This window comes from Biomphalaria glabrata, chromosome 1 (genome assembly GCF_947242115.1).
Source record: "Biomphalaria glabrata chromosome 1, xgBioGlab47.1, whole genome shotgun sequence".
NCBI lineage: Eukaryota > Metazoa > Mollusca > Gastropoda > Planorbidae > Biomphalaria > Biomphalaria glabrata.
In genome coordinates this window covers 3,458,425-3,479,549 of record NC_074711.1, presented here as the reverse complement: position 1 = coordinate 3,479,549, position 21,125 = coordinate 3,458,425, and the positions used below count along the sequence as shown (strand labels likewise).

The window sequence follows — 21,125 nt, the reverse complement described above, 5'->3', positions numbered from 1 at the left end:
AAATGAAGGTCTATCACTCTATGTCTATGTTATTCAATGTTATTGTAACTATCATGTATATATCTAGATCTAATAAGCCTAGTCAGTAAGTTATAGACTACAACTATAGATCTATACATAAAATCTATATTTATATACCCTCTAGCCTCTAGAGGTAGAGCTAACTCAGATACAGTCTACTAATACTAATAGTACTGACTATTGGTCTATCACTATAGAAGTTTATCTAGCAGACTCACTAGACTAGATCTTTATTTTTTTAAGTACTGCAACCAAAGTTTTTATCTCTAAATCTACCCAGAATGAACTGTTTATAAAACCCAAAAACCCAAACTACGCCATATAGCTATATAATAGATCATGTAGGCGTCCAATAATTTCTACTCCAGGTTGTAGGCCTAATGTTTCAGTGGCGGATGCTGTATCATAAAGTAACGGACTTTGATTAGCTCAAGTGTTCATCTACTATAAAAGTTGAGCTTCAAGTTGTACGTAGTAAATTTAGGTGGCCGTATTTTATGAAGTCTGTCGCGATAAGGGTGTTTTCTGTCTCACCTTGAATCTAAGGAATAATGGATTCCTATCTGGGGAACGCTCTGATCTATCAATGAACCTCATATGCATCAGAGATTTAAATCACTATTTTTTTTTACTATATTTCGCTCAAATTCACATTTGACTATAATAGAGTAACACGGAACACCTTTAGTAAAATCACTAAATTTAGAAAGCCTTCAGGATAGAAGACTCAAATAATAATAATAAGGCTAGTCTTCGAGTCCGAAAATTAGTGAGGAATGCAGTATTTCCGTGGCTGCGCAGTCCCAGCTGTGACTTATATATTTTGCCACACCCAGGGCAAGCATAACCATCGTCCGCAGGCGGTCGATTTAGATTTTCTTTTCGCCGTCTGCGTTTGTCCTCGGCAGCAGATTTTCTTTTGGTCTCAATGTGTATCCGCGGCCTTCGTGAGTGACCTCCAGCTGTCTCGTTCTGAGGCCGCATGCAACCAGATGCTCTCTTCTATGTCAGCTAAGGCAAGTTGGCGCCTAAGCTGGTCTTTGAAGAGTTTCCGTGGGGCGCCTCTGTTACGTCGACCACCTTTTAGCTCACCAAAAAAGACTGCCTTTGGCATACGCTCGTCTCCCATACGGGATACGTGCCCTGCCTATCGGACCAAAAGAAGTCCCTTTATACTGTCCATACCGGCGTTCGCAAGGACATCGCTGTTTGTAGTGCGGTCTTGCCACCGTATGTCCATGATGGAGCGCAAGCATCTTTGCTGGAAGCGCTCAGGAAGTCTTAGATGTCTCCTGTATAGTGTCCATGTCTCAGAGCCATACAGAAGGGTTGAGAGAACCACCGCCTGGTAGACACTGATTTTTGTAGGCAGGCGGAGCGATCTGTTCCGTCAAACTTTCGCCTGAAGGCGTCCAAAGCGCTATTCTGGCCCTGGCCAGACGGTTATCAACTTCCCTTGAAAGTAAGGCGTCATTTGACACTATACTACCTAGATACGTGAAGTGGTCTACCACATTAAGGGGCTGTCCGTTTACGGTGATCCTTGGGGCTGACTCAAAAGTAAAGTAGCAATTATACATAAAACACTGAACCATAATCTTCAAATACAAAATTTAATAAAATACTCAGAGAGACACAATTTAAAGAAAAAGGCACATTCCTCGTTCCATATGCAAAGTAGGGAATTGGCGCCATATCCCGTTGATTGTTAGAAAGGCTTTTATCCAACAACTAGGCCTGTCTGAGGGCTCCCAGCAGTGACGGCCATAATGACTGGCCATGAGGGGCCGTACCACGTACACAGCGCACCGTCCGCGTTCCTGGGCCCCACTCGCTATAAATGGCCGAGAACAGCGCTAACTATGGGGAGATTGCCTCATATTCCTATACTGTAACCGCCACTGTTCCGTGCTGGAACCGCCATTCCAGCTAATCCGGTCACTGATGACGGCCCCCTTTGTGGAACGGCGTGGCGGACTTTTTGGACTGGGGTGGAGGCTGCTTGTTCCATCCCTACCCCGAGTAAGATTAAAAAAAAAAAGTTCACCCAGGGAGTCCCGCAAGGGCCTGGTTCGCTACTCGCACTTCGCCTATCTAGTTCCATAACTAGACGTTTCCACCGGAGGAGCCACTCTGAGGCGACGGGTAGCTGGAATCCTCCGGGTTTACTATTACGTACCAGATTAGACCTACTATCCGTTCTCCTCCATACTTTTCAAATTGTCACATACGTATGGAACATGAATACAGTGGATACGAATAGAAATTGTTAATAAATGCACGCAATAAAATGTCACATATTTGGAATTTAATTTTATGGAGAAATATATTTCAAGAATATACAGCAATTACATATTGTTTTATTATTAATCATACAATCTTGACAATACATTCATATTTGTATTACGTTTTTTATACCATTAGCAAAAGCACAGTTACTATATATATTAGGCTTATGAACGAAAATAATTTTACTGTTGGGGGTCGCCGCATAGAATGGTAAAAGGGGTCGTCGAGCTAAATAGCTTGAGAACCGCCGCTCTAGATGGACTGCTTATTGTTCGTCAGCTACGCTGATACTGCATGCCGAAAGCAATTTTTTTAGCTAAAAAATGGAATACGTAACCAGGTATTATACTAAGTTATACTATACCCCGCCTCCCCCCGAATACGCTTTGAAGACAGAAATGGCACAGAAGAGATACCAACAGAGATGTTGCCATGCTCTTCTTATCTTATAGCAAACGTTCCTTCAAGAGAAAAGATATGCGCGTATCCATATAGATCTATGTATTAATCGTCTATGTTAAGCAGTGCTTTTTTTGTTGGAAGGTGTACCTGCACCTTTTTCAATGTGGGGAAATTATACCTTTTCTTGTATTTTAACGTTTATCATTAATTTATTAGTAGTTTAAAGTTAGGCAATCCATATTCTCACGAGTACTGGCACCAATTTTTTTTTTACAAAAAAAAGCACTGATGTAATATATAAACTATAGTCATTTGATTTCGTGGCTGACTAACCCATTCCATGTTTTAATGGCGAGAGATATGTGTGTGCAACTATTAATTAATCCTATCTCAGTATTATTATTATTTTATTTGTAAGTTATGGTGCAGTGGTTTTATGCATTAAAATAATTGCTGCTTTACTTTTTAATTTTCTGTCCTAAAATAATTAAGTAGGCATGCCTACTGCATGCCTCTAAGTTTAGTAATTTTACTAGCTTAATGATGTCGCTTTATCCAACTGTGATTATTCGTTTGTCGCGGCTCTATTTAACGCCTAGCTGTTTATAGATCTATATAGATCTAGGGATTTAGAAAGTTGTGCTATAGACTATAAGAGAGGTATATATATAGTCATATGGTTGTGCCATGGTTGTGCTATATTGACTTTGCCTTCTGATTCATGCCCTTTACAGTAGCCTGTAAATATACCTACGTTGTTGTGTAATGTATGGTGTGTTAACATTATTTATGTTTCTGTAAAGATCTGACTAATCTGTATGCCTTTATTATTTATTTTCTAACCCTTACACTTACACAAGACATTTTTATTAGTAGATCTATAGAATCTAGATAGAGTGAAAAATACACAGATTCTATTATAGATCGTCTAGGCATAGCCAAAATCCTAATTTTTAAATCGCTCGGTGCCCCAGAATTGCGGGACCAAATCTAATTTCTTTTTTCCAACTGTTAAGTGCGACTCCTAAACGAAAATCAAGCGAGCGTGTCGGATAGAATCTTTTTCTACCTTGATTACTTTTTAAGTCTTGATATTCTAGCATGTACTCTTTGGGGCATGAAAAAACAAATAAATCCAATGGTATTTTAAATTTTGTAAACCTTAAATTTAGATAGACTAGTATATAAATAAACTACTAGACTTAGACCTATCTAAATCTTACTATCTTACTATCTATTCTAATCTAGAATAGATCTAGATCTAGAATTAGAATCTAGACTAGATTGACTAGATGATAGATCTAGTTAGTATCTTAACTATCTTTAATCTTACTATTCTTAGTCAAGTTAGTGTAGATTAAGATTTGTTGATGTAGAACTTACTAGAAGTAGAATAGTACTTTAGTAGTATTATAGTATAATTATAAGTATAATAATAACTAATATAAGTATATTAACTAGATCTAGTATAGTTATAGTGTATAGTATATGTATATAATATAGTATAGATCTATATATACTAATATAGTACTACTTCTAGATCTATAACTCACTGCTGATATCATAAATCATATGCATTATCACTGTTGATTATGCCCCTGCCCTAGCCTATGGCCATGGCCTCCTAGTTTATTTAATCCGAACATAACAAAAAATTAACATTACATCATGACGATGAATTCGAACACTCGCTCTTTTTGTGGTCATTAAATCTTTATTTTGATATTTAATATGAAACTAGCGTGCTGTATAATCATGTGCTTGTCCATTTTCCAATGATTCTGACCCAATTTCCTTCCATTTTTAGCTGTCTAGAGACTCTAGTGTCATTTTATCATTTAGGTAAGAAAAGAATTTCAAAAGTGTAAGTGTGTAAGTCAGGTTGTTGTTTTTTCCTAAGTTACCTAGATGACTTTACCTCTTCCTAGGGTTAAGACTATAAAGTCTATATTTTTTGGTTGGCTAAGTCTATGCTAATGAGCCCTGCAATATTTATTCTGTTTTTGGAGCTGATTTGTTTGATTCATAAGCCAAGTTGATTCCATACAAAGAAAATTAATCTAAATAGGGTGTTTGTATTAAATTATGATTTTCTTACCAAAATTTATTTCAAACAGCCAGTTATGGACATCAGTCATCAATGTTAATGATCTTATAATCATTATATTATATTTGTTTGTTTGTTGTTTTCTTATAGAGAATAAATGGACCAATTTAAGTCATTGGTTAATATGCATGACTAAATGCATGACGCATAGGACGTAATCATGTCATCTTCTTTTTTGAAGTAACGTCTGTATTATATAAGATAAGATAAATGTTTGGAGTGAGCTTGATGATACATTGTTTTTTTTTTTAATGAAATTAAATGCTAGATCTAGACCTACTAGATTGTAACTAGAATCTAGATTTATATAGCAAGAATATCAGAGGATTCAGCTATTTAGGCAAGAATGGCCATCCTGGCCTGTACTATACTACAAAAGATCATCTGTATGAGACATTTATTAAATGAATAAACAAAAAACACAAACATTCAACACAAATCATGCAATCATAAAATAAGTCTATAAGTTTGTGTAGAAGTCACTATCCCAGTGACCTAATTTTGGTAGAATAAGTGAGTTCGTATTTATATTTTTTATGTTCATATTTATGCATAATTTGAAAGCATCTTTATGATTTCATGTGAGGGGCTATGCCTGGGCCTGAGGATCTTAAAATTTAGTTAATATTAATATAGAATTAAAATCTGAGTTTATTGATGCCAAAATATAGAGACTGTATTCATTGAAATAAATTATGGTGTCTGGAATCAAATAATATATGTGTCAAATTTGTTTGAATTAAATGAAAACACATGGCCTCAAAGACCTTAAATATAATAACAAATATAGGTTAGGGGTACAAATAAAAGTATAAAATAATATTCTCCTTAAACTAAAGAACATTTTGATACTTCATTTTCTTTTCTATGTCAAACCATTGTTCAATAATGCGCTGTCAAAGTCAAACTTTGAAATTTTGGTCTATAGGTATAGGTGTTCGAATAGCATAAACTACTTTAGATCTATGGACAATCTCATGGAAATGAGATGAATGACATTGAATGCCTGGGCATTAGCTGTGGTCGTAACGATGTCGCCCACACATCAGTTCCCCCTCTCCACGCAGAGATGTATCCTAAGGAACGGCAGTGCCGATACAGTTTGGGGTCAGCGGCATCACAGGTTCTGCCAGGGTGTAGCACTGGGTGCTGCAAACTGCCTTAGGGTCCGCCAGCTCCTGATTTTTCCTCAGGATTGACTCCCAATGCCTTTCTCATGATTAGATGATTGGGTATAGCTGCAAGGCAACAGAGATTTGAATTCAGAGTTTTCCTGTCCTAGATGGGTAGCCAGCCATGGCTAACAGCAATCCTGCCCGAAGTTTACTGGTTAAGGCACCATTTACTGGCCTTTGCCCCTTCTCCTGTTAGTGAGAACAGTTCTAGATCTATATAATTATTATAATATATACATAGAACTATAGTCTAGACTCTAGTACTCTAGTAGAAATGATCTTCTATTCTAATCATCTATCTGATATGAGATTAGTTTATGATTAGTATCAAAAGTATCATCTAGATCTAGTAGAAATGATCTTCTATTCTAATCATCTATCTGATATGAGATTAGTTTATGATTAGTATCAAAAGTATCATCTAGATCTAGTCTACTAGTATGACTTATGATGTAGTCGTAGAATAGATCTAGAATAAGTAATGAACTATAAAAGAATAATTGATATAATGTATTTACTGACTTAAGTTGTATTTCAGCATTTATTTAAAAAAAGCTATATATATTTCAAATTGGTGACCATTGTAACATCCGCAACATCCTGTGTGTCATACTTCAACAATAACAAAACCATGTTACATTCAAAGCTTTATTACACTGAATGACAAACAACTACACACATAGTAGAGATCACATCATGAAATAAGGTCAGTACACAGTCTAACAAATGTAAACAAACACTAGGGGCGACAATCAAATAAACAAATTCACGACATTCACCCAACGTTTAAATTTTATACATATAACACAACCACAGGTAGTCAAAACAAAATACAAAGATGAATAAAACATAAACATCTAAACACATAGAATCTGCAATACTGGTTAATAGCAAACTGTTTATCAAACACATTAGTCTGTTATACAGCAAACTGTTTATCAAACATATATTATTAATCTGTTATGCCCTGTAGTTGGGTTTTGATTTTCTTTCTCTTGAGTTGTATCGGCAGGTTGGATTGGTACTATCAGTACCTACAACGTTACTTGGTGATTCAATGGTCGGTCCACTTCCCCCGATAAGAATGACTTGGTTGTTTGGTTAGCAGGAGGATTCAGAGTAGAGTTCTCTGTGTTATTTTCTCTTCGGCTTTGAAGTGAGGATGTCGCATTCCCATAAGAACCGTCTCTCAGCACAAGGGGTCTCACATTTTCTGTGAAAGTCTTTTTCTTAGGGCGCCAACAATCTTAAAGAAACTATTTCTTCTCGGCCTGTAGGTGTTCTGATAGCAGCGTATTGAGGGTTGCTGTTCACAAGCTCTACTTCTTCTGTTAATGGGTCATACTTAGAGGATCTATTATTTCTTGTTAACAACACGGGACCATGAGATGTTAACCACATTGGTAGGGATGCTCCAGAACTACTTCTGTGATAGAATCCAAAGAGTCTCTCGTGTGGGGTTTTGTTCGTCTTTTGTGCCTCTCATTGGCTGTTATTAGAACCTGTGCCCGCCAGGGGGACTTTGAAGGTTCTATTACTTCTTCTTTTAGTAGTCTCTGAAAAGCTATAACCTTAGCTTTACACTCCCAGGACTTGAGTACATCTCAATGGGAACTAATATTACAAGACGCGTTGCACTCAATTTGGTCACTTCTGTGCACATGACGAACAAAACTCCACCTGAGAGACTCTTTGGATTCTATCCAATAATAATAATGTTGTAACCCTGCCTTGCACCAGTGCTTGTGGTGCATGCGAGCGCACTATTGAACCAAAACAGGAAGGTCTATTCTCTAGGATATTGAAAAGAACAGTGTATCAAGTGATTGTGAAGAGTCTGAATTGTTGGAAATTAAGGAGCCGTCTTTGGTGCTTCCTGAAGACTAGTGGGGACCTGGAGCAAACCAGGAAGGCTGTCGTTGGTCCGTATTCAGGTTGCTGGTGAAAGGACTGGTATAATTAGTAACTAGACTCTTTGAGTGCAGAAGGCTGTTATGTGTTTGTCTTGGTAAATAAACACACTCATTTATTTACCGTAGAACTTCGTTGAGTTGCCTGCCTTAGATTTACAACAATTGGTGTCAGGAAGTGGGATTGGGCGACTCAATGTAGGTAGGATTTTATGTCATAATGTCATCTATGAAACAGATAGACCAGCTGGAGTTCAAGGAACTAAAAGTAGAGCTTGAATGGTGGCGCTTGAAACGGTTTGAAAGGAATAAAGCTGGCTAGAAGAAGAAAAAAGAATTAGCAAAATACCTACATTCCTATAGACTTCATAGTACAGTTAACATTCTCTTGATGTTGTTTCCTACTTTGCTAACAATCTGGGGGTTTAAAAAAGCTTTTGGGTTGAATGGGACTTTTCGATACCTTATCTTATCTTATACATTACAGAATTTCATTCAAAACTTGTTTCATTACTTAAAAGATAGTTCTTTTAAAATAATTTATACATATTTTACCATTTACAATGATGCATGAATTTTTCTATGCAGGTCTGCTTCAGACTGTGGAGCCAGACAGAAGAGGTTATTATACAATCATGATGCCTAATAAAAATTGTCCTTCAACAGATCCTGTTGTAAGTAGAAATTAAGAAGATCTAGATCTACATAGACTATGTATTGTCTGACACAAGCTTTTAATTTCACATCATTATCAATGCCATGTCATTGTGATCTAAGGGTGATAAGGACAATTTTGTTAGTTCTGAGTGACATAATGCTGTTGTAAAACAATGTTTGTACTCTTATATTCTTAACAATGTCATGTAACCCTAGCTGAAAACAAAATGTGTTATTTGTCTGAATTTTTTTTTTTTAATTGAATGTTTTAGTCATGAACATTAATGGACATTTTTTTCCCTAATTAAACTTGCACTGTTATTTTAAAATATATATATTGTGATAGATTTGAAAAAAAAAAATTAAAACTATGATTTCTTGTATTTTTTTTTTTTTAATCTGTGTTCTTTCTTTCCCCAGGAACTGGAGTGTCTTTTCGGTCAGGCTGGCGTAGTAAGAGATATAAATTTCGGAGATAAGTAAGTTAGCATTTAGTATGGTTTGCTTTACTATTTATTGGGAGATTTTTACAACAAACAATATTAAATAAGCCGTTGAACAGCAAACAATCAGGAAACGTATTTAAAGGTTACTCAATGAAAAAGAAAGTGTTTGAAATCTATCATGCTTGATATAGTTTTTTTTTTGTTTTTTTTACTAGCTGCACTTTTCTGAGATTTCTTACTGCTGCAGAAGCCATGAAAGCTATAAAATTGTTTGCAGCAGAATACAAAGTGAAACCAGCAATGTCCAAAAAAAGGAACTGCACACAAAATGAGCGTGACAACACAAAGGACATGGAAATGTCCCCAACTGATTCTCCTGTAAATGGTAATGAGAATGGTTTTGTACATGGTTAGTTTTAAAAAAATGTTATCTGAAAGAATCAAAGTCATTTTACTATTTATTTACTTTTTTTGATAACCAAAAAATGTACTTGTTTTCACCCAAGAGTTTCGTATTTAATTTACAGGTATAACTAAAAGCAAGAAATTGTTTGTTGCCAATATTGAGTGTGAGGTAAATGATTCAAAATTTCTACAAAATTAATTTTTTTTTTGTATATTCAGTTTGAAAAAAAAAGGATTTTACGTACAAGTTTGTTTTAATTTTTATTTTTTTTTTATTTTTTAGGAAAGTTTTCAAGAACTTATTAAGCCCTATAATCCTGTATCTGTGACAGTCATTCAAAAGGAAATCAAAACGTAAGCCTGGGCATCATAGATCAAGTTATTTTTTTTGTGAACTTTGCAAACTAATGTGTGAAGGAAGGTTGGTGTTAATGTGAAGCATCTTTTTCCATCTTCAGATTTGCTTTCCTCACAATGAACAGTGAAGAGGACGCTACCAAAATGATAGAAGAACTGAACAACAAAGTGCAGACGTCCAGGAAGTTATTTGTAACTTACAACACAAGGGTACACAAACAAGAAACAACTGGAGATGATGATGTGCACTCGATTGGTGGGTTTTAACCAATTGCAGCCATTGTCATTTAACTTACAACATAGGCTAAATTACCACAAAATAGGTGGGACAGCATTGATGTCCATAAGATTTGTTCTTTGGTAATATGACATTTAAACTTTGAAGAACTTAGGGGTAAATGTTTTATTGAGTTGGATGTCTTCAGTCATAAAAATGACCATAGTTTATGTTTGGCATTAGATGAAAGCCTTGGTGTTAGCTAGGGTTGGAAGTTTGTAGCATACACAGCAGTTCACCCCTCTCTCCTTCGTAAGGAAAAAAAGATACAAAAATAACAGTTTGGAATCAGCAGCAATGCTGGTTCTGCTAGTATGAAAAGCTGCCCGAGGGGTCACCAGCTCCTGACTTTTCTTCAGCAGGGACCCCTGAATTCTTGTTTTTATCTTTGCATTTTGCAGTTTAGCCTCATAGAAGTGGACATTTTCTTTTTTTCTTCGCCTGAGTGCTATAACTACCAATGCATCCAGCATTTAACATATACAAATTTGAAGCTGATGCTCTAGATGCAGAATTTGCACAATTTCAAACACAGTGATGTTGAAACTCATATATAAATTTAAATATAAAATTGCTGCTAAAGAAGACACACTCTTTATGTTTTGAAATTTAATGGGTATATAAGAGTTAGCACAACTAACATGCCATCCTAATAGTAGTGTTAAGAAAGTTGTTACTTGATTTAGACTATATGGATATGGATATTGAAAACATGAGACTATATGAACACTTCTAGTCTGATCACCAGGTGGAAATTGAAGTCTGCCTAGGAAACACAATATTAGTTAAATAACAATAAATTTTGTAATGTGTTTGTTTTAAATGGAGGTATTTCTTTGTGTTGAATAAAATCCACACAAGTTTTTGAGATGTAAAACTACATCACCAATTTTGTCTTCTACAGCTTCAGAAAACTCATGCACAAGAACCAATTCTAAATCAATAACTTCAAAGACTAAAAATGGTCTTCCTTCTGTGAGTTTTATTTTAAAATAGATAAGAAAGTGCTTTGTGTTTATAAGAATTGTTACCAGATTGGTAAAGCGCTTTGCCTTTGAACTTGGTGTGTCAAGGCTAGGGTTAGTCCACCAATTGGTACCAGTACCAAACATTAGTTGGGGAAAATAAAGATTGTTAGGGGTTGTGTTAGCCACATATCACTTTGTTAATGATTAGCCATAGATGAACTTAACATCATCTGCCCCATTGCACACAGTGTCTGACAAGGAACTGTACTTTATTTACATTATGGTATATGTTTTAAGTATTGAAAAAGAAAATATATGCATGTGTTTAACTTTTAATGCACAGCTTAGTGAGAGCATTACACGCGAGATAAAGTCGTGTTGTGTTCAGTACTCAGTTAAACAATGGTTACACTTTTTTTTTCTAAGACACCTCCATGTCTTAGTAGATTGGAGGACATGCCGGAACTCATTCATGAATCAAAAGTGGCTGACTTAGAGAACAACAGGATGGAATGGTGTATATATATATCAGGTTTCAAGTCACGTTCCTTAGAGGTAAATTTTACAGCCAAATTAATTTGCTCTGAAAAACTGTGAAAAGCCTGTAGAACATTTTGTAAATCAATATTATAAAATGGAATTTAACAAAATAGGTATTGCACTTAAATTTCTGATGCCAGATTCCATACTTGGGCTACTATAATGGCTTGGTTTTTAGCGGCCCCCTAAGAAAAGACGCTATTAGTTTTGTGTGAAATGTCTGTCCGTCCCGTTTAGATCTCATAAACTAGAAAAGATATTGAAAATCCGACATCACAATATTTTAGACCATTCAAGGTTCTGATGCAACGGCTACTTTTTTTTTTCCTGAAAGCGAAAAATCTAATTTTTAAAATCAGTTATGCAAGCAGTTTTTTAAAGAGAAAAAGCTAATTAGTATGCATTATAAGTTAGACCTAACTTAAAATGAATAGTAATCTTATAAACTTTATTTTCTTGAACATTTTTTTTTTTTGCGTAATTTTTTTTTTTTTTTTTTTTTTTTTTTTGAGGATTCGAATAAGAGATTTAGCCTTTTCAAAACAATTAATTTATTTATAAGACTTCAGTTAGGCCTGGAGAGGCGCGGCAGCTGAGTGGTAAAGCACTTGTCTTCAGAACCGAGGGTCGCGGGTTCAAATCCTGGTGAAGACTGGGATATTCAACTTCGGAATCCTTGGGCGCCTCTGAGTCTACCCAGCTCTAATGGGTACCTGACATTAGTTGGGGAAAAGCAAAGGCGGTTGGTCGTTGTGCTGGCTACATGACACCCTCGTTAACCGTAGGCCACAAAAACAGATGAACTTTACATCATCTGCCCTATAGACCCCAAGGTCTGAAAGGGGAACTAGTTAGGCCAGGTTCACATCTAACTTTGCATTCACTTGCACCTATCCTTTGATCTGCTGCTCCGTTGGGGCACTACACAAGATCTGTCAACCTTCTTTCTCCATTCTTATCTCTCATTTGTCTTTGATCTAATTTCATTCGGATGTTCTTTCTGAAAATATTGAAGCCTGCCTGGGAGGACCACTTAGGGGGCCGATTTTAAGTTTGTGTTTCCACACAAACTGTCTTTGTAACCTTGTTAAATATTGTATTTGCTCTTTGCTAACCTGATTCAAGCCATGGCATCATTGCGAAAAGATCAAAAATTTTTTTGCCTTTTCATTTGGATTTTTGGAGTGTAGAAGTGGTTTAGTTATATTGCATATAGACAGTCTAACAAAAGTAGTACAGTACTTTCAGGCTGTGTATCATTCATTGTTATTGAGATGAATGAATTTCAAGCCTTCCACTAGTGAGGCACACTGACATTTAACCTGTATGTTCCTCTACCACCCATTTCTAAGCAAGAAAGTTAAGCAATCATAATAGATAATATATCATAATAGACTTCTTTGTTACATCATAATAGACTTCTTTGTTACATCATAATAGACTTTTTTGTTATATCATTATAGACTTCTTTGTTATATCATAATAGACTTCTTTGTTACACCAACTCCTGTAGCTGTCTGCTTACAGGAAACATTTCTGAAAGATTGCATCAGCTTCCGAAGCTACCGTGCTTACACCAAGAATGTTGAGGATGCAGAGAGAACATCAGGTGGAGTCTGTATCCTTGTGAAGGATAGCATCCCCCATGAGAGGGTAGAACTACAGACCACACTAGAGGCCGTAGCAGCTAGGATAACCCTTCACAAGGTTATCACTTGCTGCAGCCTGTATCTACCACCAGGCGCTCCATTAAACCGAACAGACATGGAGGACCTATTGAAACAACTCCCCCGGCCTTATTTAATCCTTGGGGATTTCAATGCCCATAACACCATGTGGGGATCCAACAATACCGACACAAGAGGTCGTATGCTGGAGGATATCTTCCTCCAACATGATTTATGCATACTTAATGATGCATCACCGACCTACTTGCACCCAGGAACTGGATCATTCACATGCATTGACCTCACCGTATGCGTCCCCGGACTTCTGGACGATTTTAAATGGTCAGTTAGCAATGATCTACGGGGAAGTGATCACTTCCCAATCATCATTACTAACAATCTCCCTTCATTGGGACGACCTCAGCGGTGGAAACTGAATAAGGCCGATTGGGAACAATTCCAAAAAAGATGCTCTGAGGATATCACAGAAAATATCCTCCATGAACAGAACCCAGCTGATACCTTTGCTAGCAAGCTACTAAGTATAGCCAGGAAAGTTGTACCCCTAACCTCTGCAAATCCAAAACGGCCTAGCAAACCATGGTTTGATACAGCTTGCAAAAGTGCTATTGGTGATAGGAAAAAACGACTGGCTGCATTTATAAAGAATCCTTCCCAGGAAAACCTAAAGCTATTCAGGATAGCTAGAGCAAAGGCTAGACAAACCATACGGTCAGCCAAAAGGAATTCCTGGAGAAGTTTTGTCGGCAGTCTGGATGCCAAAACTTCTGCTAGAGCGGTTTGGAAGGCAGTAAGGCGAATCAAAGGGAAAGAATCAAATGCAATAGGGCATTTGAAAAACCAAGGACGAACTGTCACGTCCCCCAGAGAAATAGCTGACTGCCTTGCATCCTCAATAGCAGAAAAATCATCCACTGCACACTACACGCCAGAGTTCCAAAAAGTCAAAACCAGGGAGGAAAGACACCCCATTGATTTCAGGTCAGAGAACAATGAAGACTACAACAAACCGTTCTCGCTTGAGGAACTGAGGGAATCGCTGGACAAGTCACATGACACAGCGCCTGGAGAAGACGAAATCCATTACCAGTTCCTCAAGCACCTTCCCGAACCCTCATTGGCAGTCCTACTAGGGGTCTATAACTGTGTGTGGCAAACAGGCGCTTTCCCAAACAGCTGGAGGAAAGCCACAGTTATACCGATACCTAAACCGGGAAGAGACGGCTCTGACCCAGCTAACTATCGACCAATAGCACTAACAAGCTGCATCTGCAAAACCATGGAAAGAATGATTAACAGTAGGCTGGTCTGGTACCTGGAAAGGAATAAAGTGATCTCAAACTACCAGTGCGGATTCCGGCAGGGGCGGACAACAACTGACCACCTGGTAAGGCTGGAAGCTTATATTAGAAATGCATTACTCAGAAGAGAACATCTAGTAGCTGTATTCTTCGATATAGAAAAAGCCTATGACACAACCTGGAAACATGGCATTCTACGTGACCTGGCGCTTATGGGGCTTAAGGGACACCTCCCCCGTTTTGTGGAGGAATTCCTGAAAGATCGAAAATTTCAGGTCCGAGTGGGCAACTCCGCTTCTGACACTCATGACCAGGAAATGGGTGTACCCCAGGGCAGCATTCTGTCAGTCACCCTGTTCAACATTAAAATAAATAGCATCATAAATGCGCTGTCCCCTGGCATAGAGTGCTCTTTGTATGTTGATGACTTTGTCATTCTTACTTATGGGAAAAACATGAACACCTTAGAAAGGAAATTACAGTTATGTTTAAACAAAATTCAGGGTTGGGCAAACTATAATGGTTTCAAATTCTCAGACTCCAAAACAGTTAGTATGCATTTTTGTAATCTAAGGGGACTCCACCCAGACCCTGAACTATTTATACACAAAAAGAAGATCCCTGTCGTGAAAACTACAAAATTTTTAGGCCTCACCTTAGATTCCAAATTTAATTTCCCCCCACATTAAGGAACTTAAGAAGAAATGCCAAAAGTCATTAAACATACTAAGAGTACTCAGCCATACGGACTGGGGAGCTGACAGAGATACCTTGCTGCTGCTCTATCGGAGTCTAATTCGATCCAAGCTAGACTACGGATCCATAATATATGGAGCAGCAAGGAAGTCGTACCTAAAAATACTGGAACCAATACAAAATGCTGCCCTGCGTCTCTGTCTCGGCGCGTTTCGTACATCACCTATCCCAAGTCTTCATGTGGAGGCTGGAGAACTCCCCATGGATATAAGAATGAAAAAGCTTGCAATGTAGTATATAGTCAAGCTAAAATCCATCCCCACGAACCCTGCTTTTGACTCCATATTTAACCCCTCAGAGGTAGAATTATACAATCGAAGGCCTAACGTCATACAGCCGTTAGGCCTTCGAATGAGAGAACCCATCCAAAATTTAACCCCACCCATTGACCAAATCTCTAAAATAGAAACCTTTCAGAATCCTCCTTGGCTAATGAATAAACCCAAATTAAATTTATCCCTCCTTAATTTCAAAAAAGAAAATACAGACCCAAGCATACTACAAGTCCACTTTAGGGAACTGCAGGAGAGCTACGGAGATTGTGGCACCATCTACACAGACGGATCCAAAATGGAGGGAAAGGTCGCGTGTGCCTGCTCCTTTCGGAACAAAACAATCTCCCGTAGACTCCCCGATGGCTGCTCCATCTTTACGGCCAATTGCACGCAATGTTGCTTGCACTTATGGCCGTAAAAGCATCAGAAAGGAGTAAATTTATAATCTGCTCCGACTCCAAATCTGCATTGCAAGCTTTGGGGCGGATGAAGACTGACATCCCATTGGTACATAAGAGCCTGAAGCTGTTGGACCAAATAACAGCCGACCGTAGGGATGTCACCTTCATCTGGGTCCCCTCCCATGTTGGCATTGAGGGAAAAGAAGCCGCAGACAGAGAAGCAAAGAGAGCCCTAAATCATGCGGTGTCAGGAACCCAAATTCCCTACTCGGACCGGAGACAAAGTATTGCCTCTGCCACCTATCGAGAGTGGCAGAACCGATGGGAGGCTGAGACTCACAGTAAACTCAGGCAGATTGTGGCGGATGTCAGGTGGCGGCCCACATCTAAGGGTCTGACAAGGCGTGGTAGCACAACCATGTCCAGACTTAGGATTGGCCACACCTACATCACGCACTCTTTTGTACTGAAGAGAGAGGAGCCCCCACTTTGCAAGTACTGTGACTCTCGCCTCATCGTGGAACATATCCTCGTTGATTGCCAGGATGTTAGGGCGAAATATTTTAGACCCACTAATCTAAAAACACTATTTAATAATGTCGACCCTGGGAAGGTACTGGGCTTTATTCGGGAAGTGGGGCTATCTACGAAGATCTGATTTCTGAATTTGTGAACATGCACTATTTACATTAGATTTTTACCAAATATTTAAATTTTTACTACCTTTACTATTTTAACTGTGAATAGACCCTGATTTTAATTATATGACTGTATAGAATCTGGCCCTTGTTGTTTAGAGAGAGAGTGGTCCTTGAGGGACTGCAGGCACGAAATGGCCTAAATTGTGCCAATGTTCCTCAAATCAAAATCAAAATCAATTGTTACACCATAATAGACGGCTTTGTTATATCATAATAGACTTCTTATTGGAATGTGAAACTGCAGGTTGACATTGGAAAGATATTAATAAACCATGTTCACATGTCAGCAACTGTTCTTAGCAGGATATCCAGAGAGATATCCAGAGAGAGGCTGGTCCATCCTTTTTATGTTGTTCATCCAGCTTTTCTTTGGGTGACCATTTCTTGGTGCTCCCCGCCCCTCTACTCATCACAAAAAAAGAAATGAGCATTATTCACTGATCCCTTTTTGTTTTCCCCGCCTCTCTCTCTCTCTTTTGTTGACTTAAAGATGTTCTCACCATTCACAGAGCACCTTGAGAAATGCCTTTTCTAAATACAACATTTTAGACATCTGTATTGAGAATAACAACCATAATCATGGGCTGTAAGTATTCACATGAATAATAATAATAATAATAATCTTTATTATCCGTAAGGAAATTTGTCTTACAATTTGTGCATTACACCAAACAAAAAACATTATAACTATAAGAAACCAAAGTGTACATTCACACCAGACTCACTCATAATTTACATGTGACAAAGTTTATACCAGATTGTTCTTATTTAATGATTTGATTGCCAGGGGAACAAAAGAGTGTTTGTGTCTGTTTGTCTTTGCTATCGGTGTCTTGTATCTCTTTTGTGATGGTAAAATCACATTATACATTGGTATCATTTGTTAGATGTTCGGGTAGAGATATAACTAGATACAAATTTAGAGCTACCAACTATTGATCTTTATCAACTTTGTACTTTTTTAGCACAAAAGCAACTCTTTACTTGGCCACTCTGTACAATGTCCTTGATGCTATCAAAGAGATGGATGGCTCCCACTTAGATGGATTTCCTTTAAAGGTAGGTGCTTGAAATAATGTTTCTCTGATCCAAATGTCTACAGCCTTTACTTTCCTCTCTAAAGAGCTTGGTATACATTTTTAAATAATCAGGGGGAAAAATCTTGGTAGATACTCTGCAAAATGTCCACTTGGTTAAAGATTCACAACAAAGTTACATAGCATCTCTAATTTTGTTTTAATATTTGTATCAAACATGTTTTTTTTGTCTCAATAGAAGTACTTGTATATTTGTATTGATTCTAAAACTGCTGAAAACTGCTCAATGTGCATTAAAAAATGGCAAAAGTAATTATTGATTAGTTAGACATGGAAAAGTCCATTGTAACTGGTGTTCTCTCTGACAGCTACAGAGCAGAAAAAAAAGAATAGATCTATCAAGCTATTAAACCAATCAAGTACATCTGACTGATTCCAAGAACAGTCCTTCAAAGCGCGAAAAACTTCTGATGTCTGTTATGTGAAACAGGACAGCCATTGTAAAGCTGAAGAACATAGAAATAAAGTTGTTCTCCAATGGATACCAACCAACATTAGAATAGAAGGAAATGAGAAGACTGACACAGTTGCCTAGTGTGAGAGAATGAATAAGCAATAGAAAATTCCACTTTATTCAGAAGAAATGAAATAGTGAGTAGAATAAAACTGACAATGGAAAATCTCTCATCCAGATTTCAAGAAAGATGACACCTGTATAAGCCATCCCAACAAGACCAACATATCTTTGTTTTCCTCAGATCAGGGCATAAAAGAATGAGACATATCTTTTGAAGTTGAAAAGTGGGACTAGGAAAATTCGCACCTGTGGGGTGTCATCAGAGAATGGCCACAATGTCCTTCTCTTTCTAGAGCCCAAACAAGACACTGCCCTTGAAGAAAAGCTACATGGAGATCTGCTTTATCTGAAAATGATGACGCATTTATGGGCCTAATTATCTGAACTTTCCAACATAATGAGAATGCAGAAAAAGAACAATAGCATGGAAAACAGTAAACATTGCAATTATGTAGATGAAAAGAAATGTCAGTATCATTAAGCACCCATGTTAATATCATCTAATTGCATTGAAACAAAAAACTGCAACTGCAAACTCAATAAAGAAGGGGAGAAAAGTTCAGAATGTCATAATAAGCTTATTGCCAAAATTTGTTAAATTGTTTATACAGAATAAAGTTATAAAATGAAAGCAGGGTACTAGCAAAAAAAAAAAAAAAGAAAATAATACAAGGTCCCAATAGACAATGCATGAATGAAATGAAAATAAATTCTGCTACAAGGGTTGATATGGTTTGAACATTTATGTACATGTATACTTTTCAGACATTTATGCACATGTCTACTTTTCAGACATTTATGCACATGTATACTTTTCAGGTGGATGTGCCCTTCTGTTATTCAAGAGAGCGCAAGGTGGTACTAGACATCCTTAAAAAAAGCAAAGAGGCATCAGAAGAAACATTCTAGGATGCTGAGAGGTGATTTTTGGTTATCATGATAACAGAACACTTAAGTTTTTATCATTACCTATATAATATAGGTGTAATATAGACCGTGAAAAGTATATTTTTTAAAAAAGTCAAATTGAAATTCTAATGTTCTGTTGTTGAGAAACATTTTTTTATTTGCACCTTAATGTTTTAAAGAGTTGAACTATTTTATGTCAAAGTCATTGTATTTAAGAGCATAGAGCTTGACAACAAAATAATCTACTCTCTTTTTGTTCATTTTGTGATGGATTGAACATACAACAATGATATTGTTATAAACTGCTTTTAGTCAGTGCCATTGTCAGAATTCCTCCATCCAATATTCTTCTCCAAGTTTCAGTTTATAGTCTATCTTCTTTGAAAACACATTTTATGGTCCTGTATTCCCTTAGAGGAAATGTTGCCATTTTCATTTTAACCCCGGTATCTTTGACTCATTTTCTGAAACTAAAAAAAAAATTAAAACATTTGAAAAAACCTTCAAGAAATGAAGTAGTTACACAAAGAGTTAATGAAAGACAATTATTCTAAATAGTATTTGCTAACTATTCGTGAACAAACTTGACTAGACACCAAAATTATGCAATGGAATCCTATAGACATTAAAATTGAGTACACTGTATTATTATTACAACGCAATAAACAACTAAGACACAGATGATAACTGCAAAAATACATAGATACACAATTTGCTCATAACTTAATAAACGCAATAAACAAATTAGACACAGATAACTGCAAAAAAAATACATAGATGCAAAATTGGTTTATACCTAAATAAACAATGACACAGATGATAACTGCAAAAATACATAGATACAAAATTTGTTCATACCTAAATAATCACAATCACCTTTGAATTCATCTACTCAACATTCTCCTCTTTGTTTACATCTCCCAGTCAAGTATGGTCTAAATGTAGACATTATCCAGAAAAAAACAAATAAATAAAAGCTTCCCTCATGTTACTGGTGTCCCCATTGACCTTATTAAAAGGTCAACTGGTGTTGCCAAGAAAAGGGAGGTGAAATTGTCCACTAAATATGACATTTTACTGGTCATTTAGTACACAGCTATTACATAATATGTAACATGTCTCAAAGATGAGGGGATGATGTATTAAATAATTGTCTCCCATTTGAATGCCACTAAAAAAGAAAATGCTGGAACACAGTAAGATGATGACTCATCTTTTTTGTTTCTTTAATTCTCTTGAGCACAATGTACAATTCAAATAGTAGTAGTAGATGCTCCCAAATAACAATGATTCAAGTTTAATATTTCATAGAACAATGTTTATGTTTCAATTGAAATCTTAACTGTCTGGGTTGCTACCTTTTTCTTTTGTATATCTTGATTATTTGTCTTTTCTGGAGATTAGTACCATGGTCTGAAAGTTTTTAAAACAGATTTCTGACAAATTTTTCTTACAAATGTCATTTGTTTCTGACCTATAGACCGCAAAGTCTGAATGGGGTACTTTTCTTTACTTTTTTGTTTTTATAAACCTCAATTTATGAAGTACTTGATCAAATGTTAATGTTATTTCACACTTCAATGACTAAAACCCATGTTTAACTGCCCTTTAAATATGTTTGAAAACTACAACATCACATTTCTTATTTTCAAATCAGACAAACAGTATTTGTTATTCCAAATGCACTTTCTGAATGAGAGACACTGTTATATAAAACAATACTGTTTGAACATTGATTAGCATGGCTTTGAATAAGACTAAAGTATACTGACTCAAGATGAACAATTTTGAAAAGTATACTGACTTGACATTAGAACAATTTTGAAAAGTATACTGACTGGACATGGAACTATTTTTATCTAAAATAGTTAATAGTGTATTGCTTGACAGTTTTGAAGTCAAAGAAAAGACTTTTCTCCGAACAAA

At 36.6% G+C, this 21,125-nt stretch overlaps 2 protein-coding genes across 3 annotated transcripts in view; one reads left to right on the top strand and one right to left on the bottom strand.

Annotated features, from left to right (window-relative positions):
• Positions 1-194, bottom strand: part of LOC106079489 (serine/threonine-protein kinase ATR-like) — a 41,180-nt gene extending 40,986 nt beyond the window's left edge. For both annotated transcript variants that reach the window (XM_056009290.1, XM_056009335.1), the window contains exon 1: positions 147-194. The gene's annotated coding sequence lies outside the window, so the exon portion shown is untranslated. The remainder of the gene's footprint in view (positions 1-146) is intronic.
• A 3,535-nt stretch (positions 195-3,729) lies between these two features.
• Positions 3,730-21,125, top strand: LOC106062555 (uncharacterized). Its single transcript, XM_056009199.1, has 12 exons — positions 3,730-3,853; positions 8,493-8,578; positions 8,982-9,040; positions 9,223-9,392; positions 9,535-9,581; positions 9,696-9,766; positions 9,871-10,025; positions 10,951-11,021; positions 11,441-11,569; positions 17,186-17,262; positions 17,642-17,735; positions 19,110-21,125. The coding sequence occupies exons 1-12, from the start codon at positions 3,814-3,816 to the stop codon at positions 19,197-19,199; spliced, it is 1,089 nt and encodes a 362-aa protein (XP_055865174.1). The 5' UTR covers positions 3,730-3,813; the 3' UTR covers positions 19,200-21,125.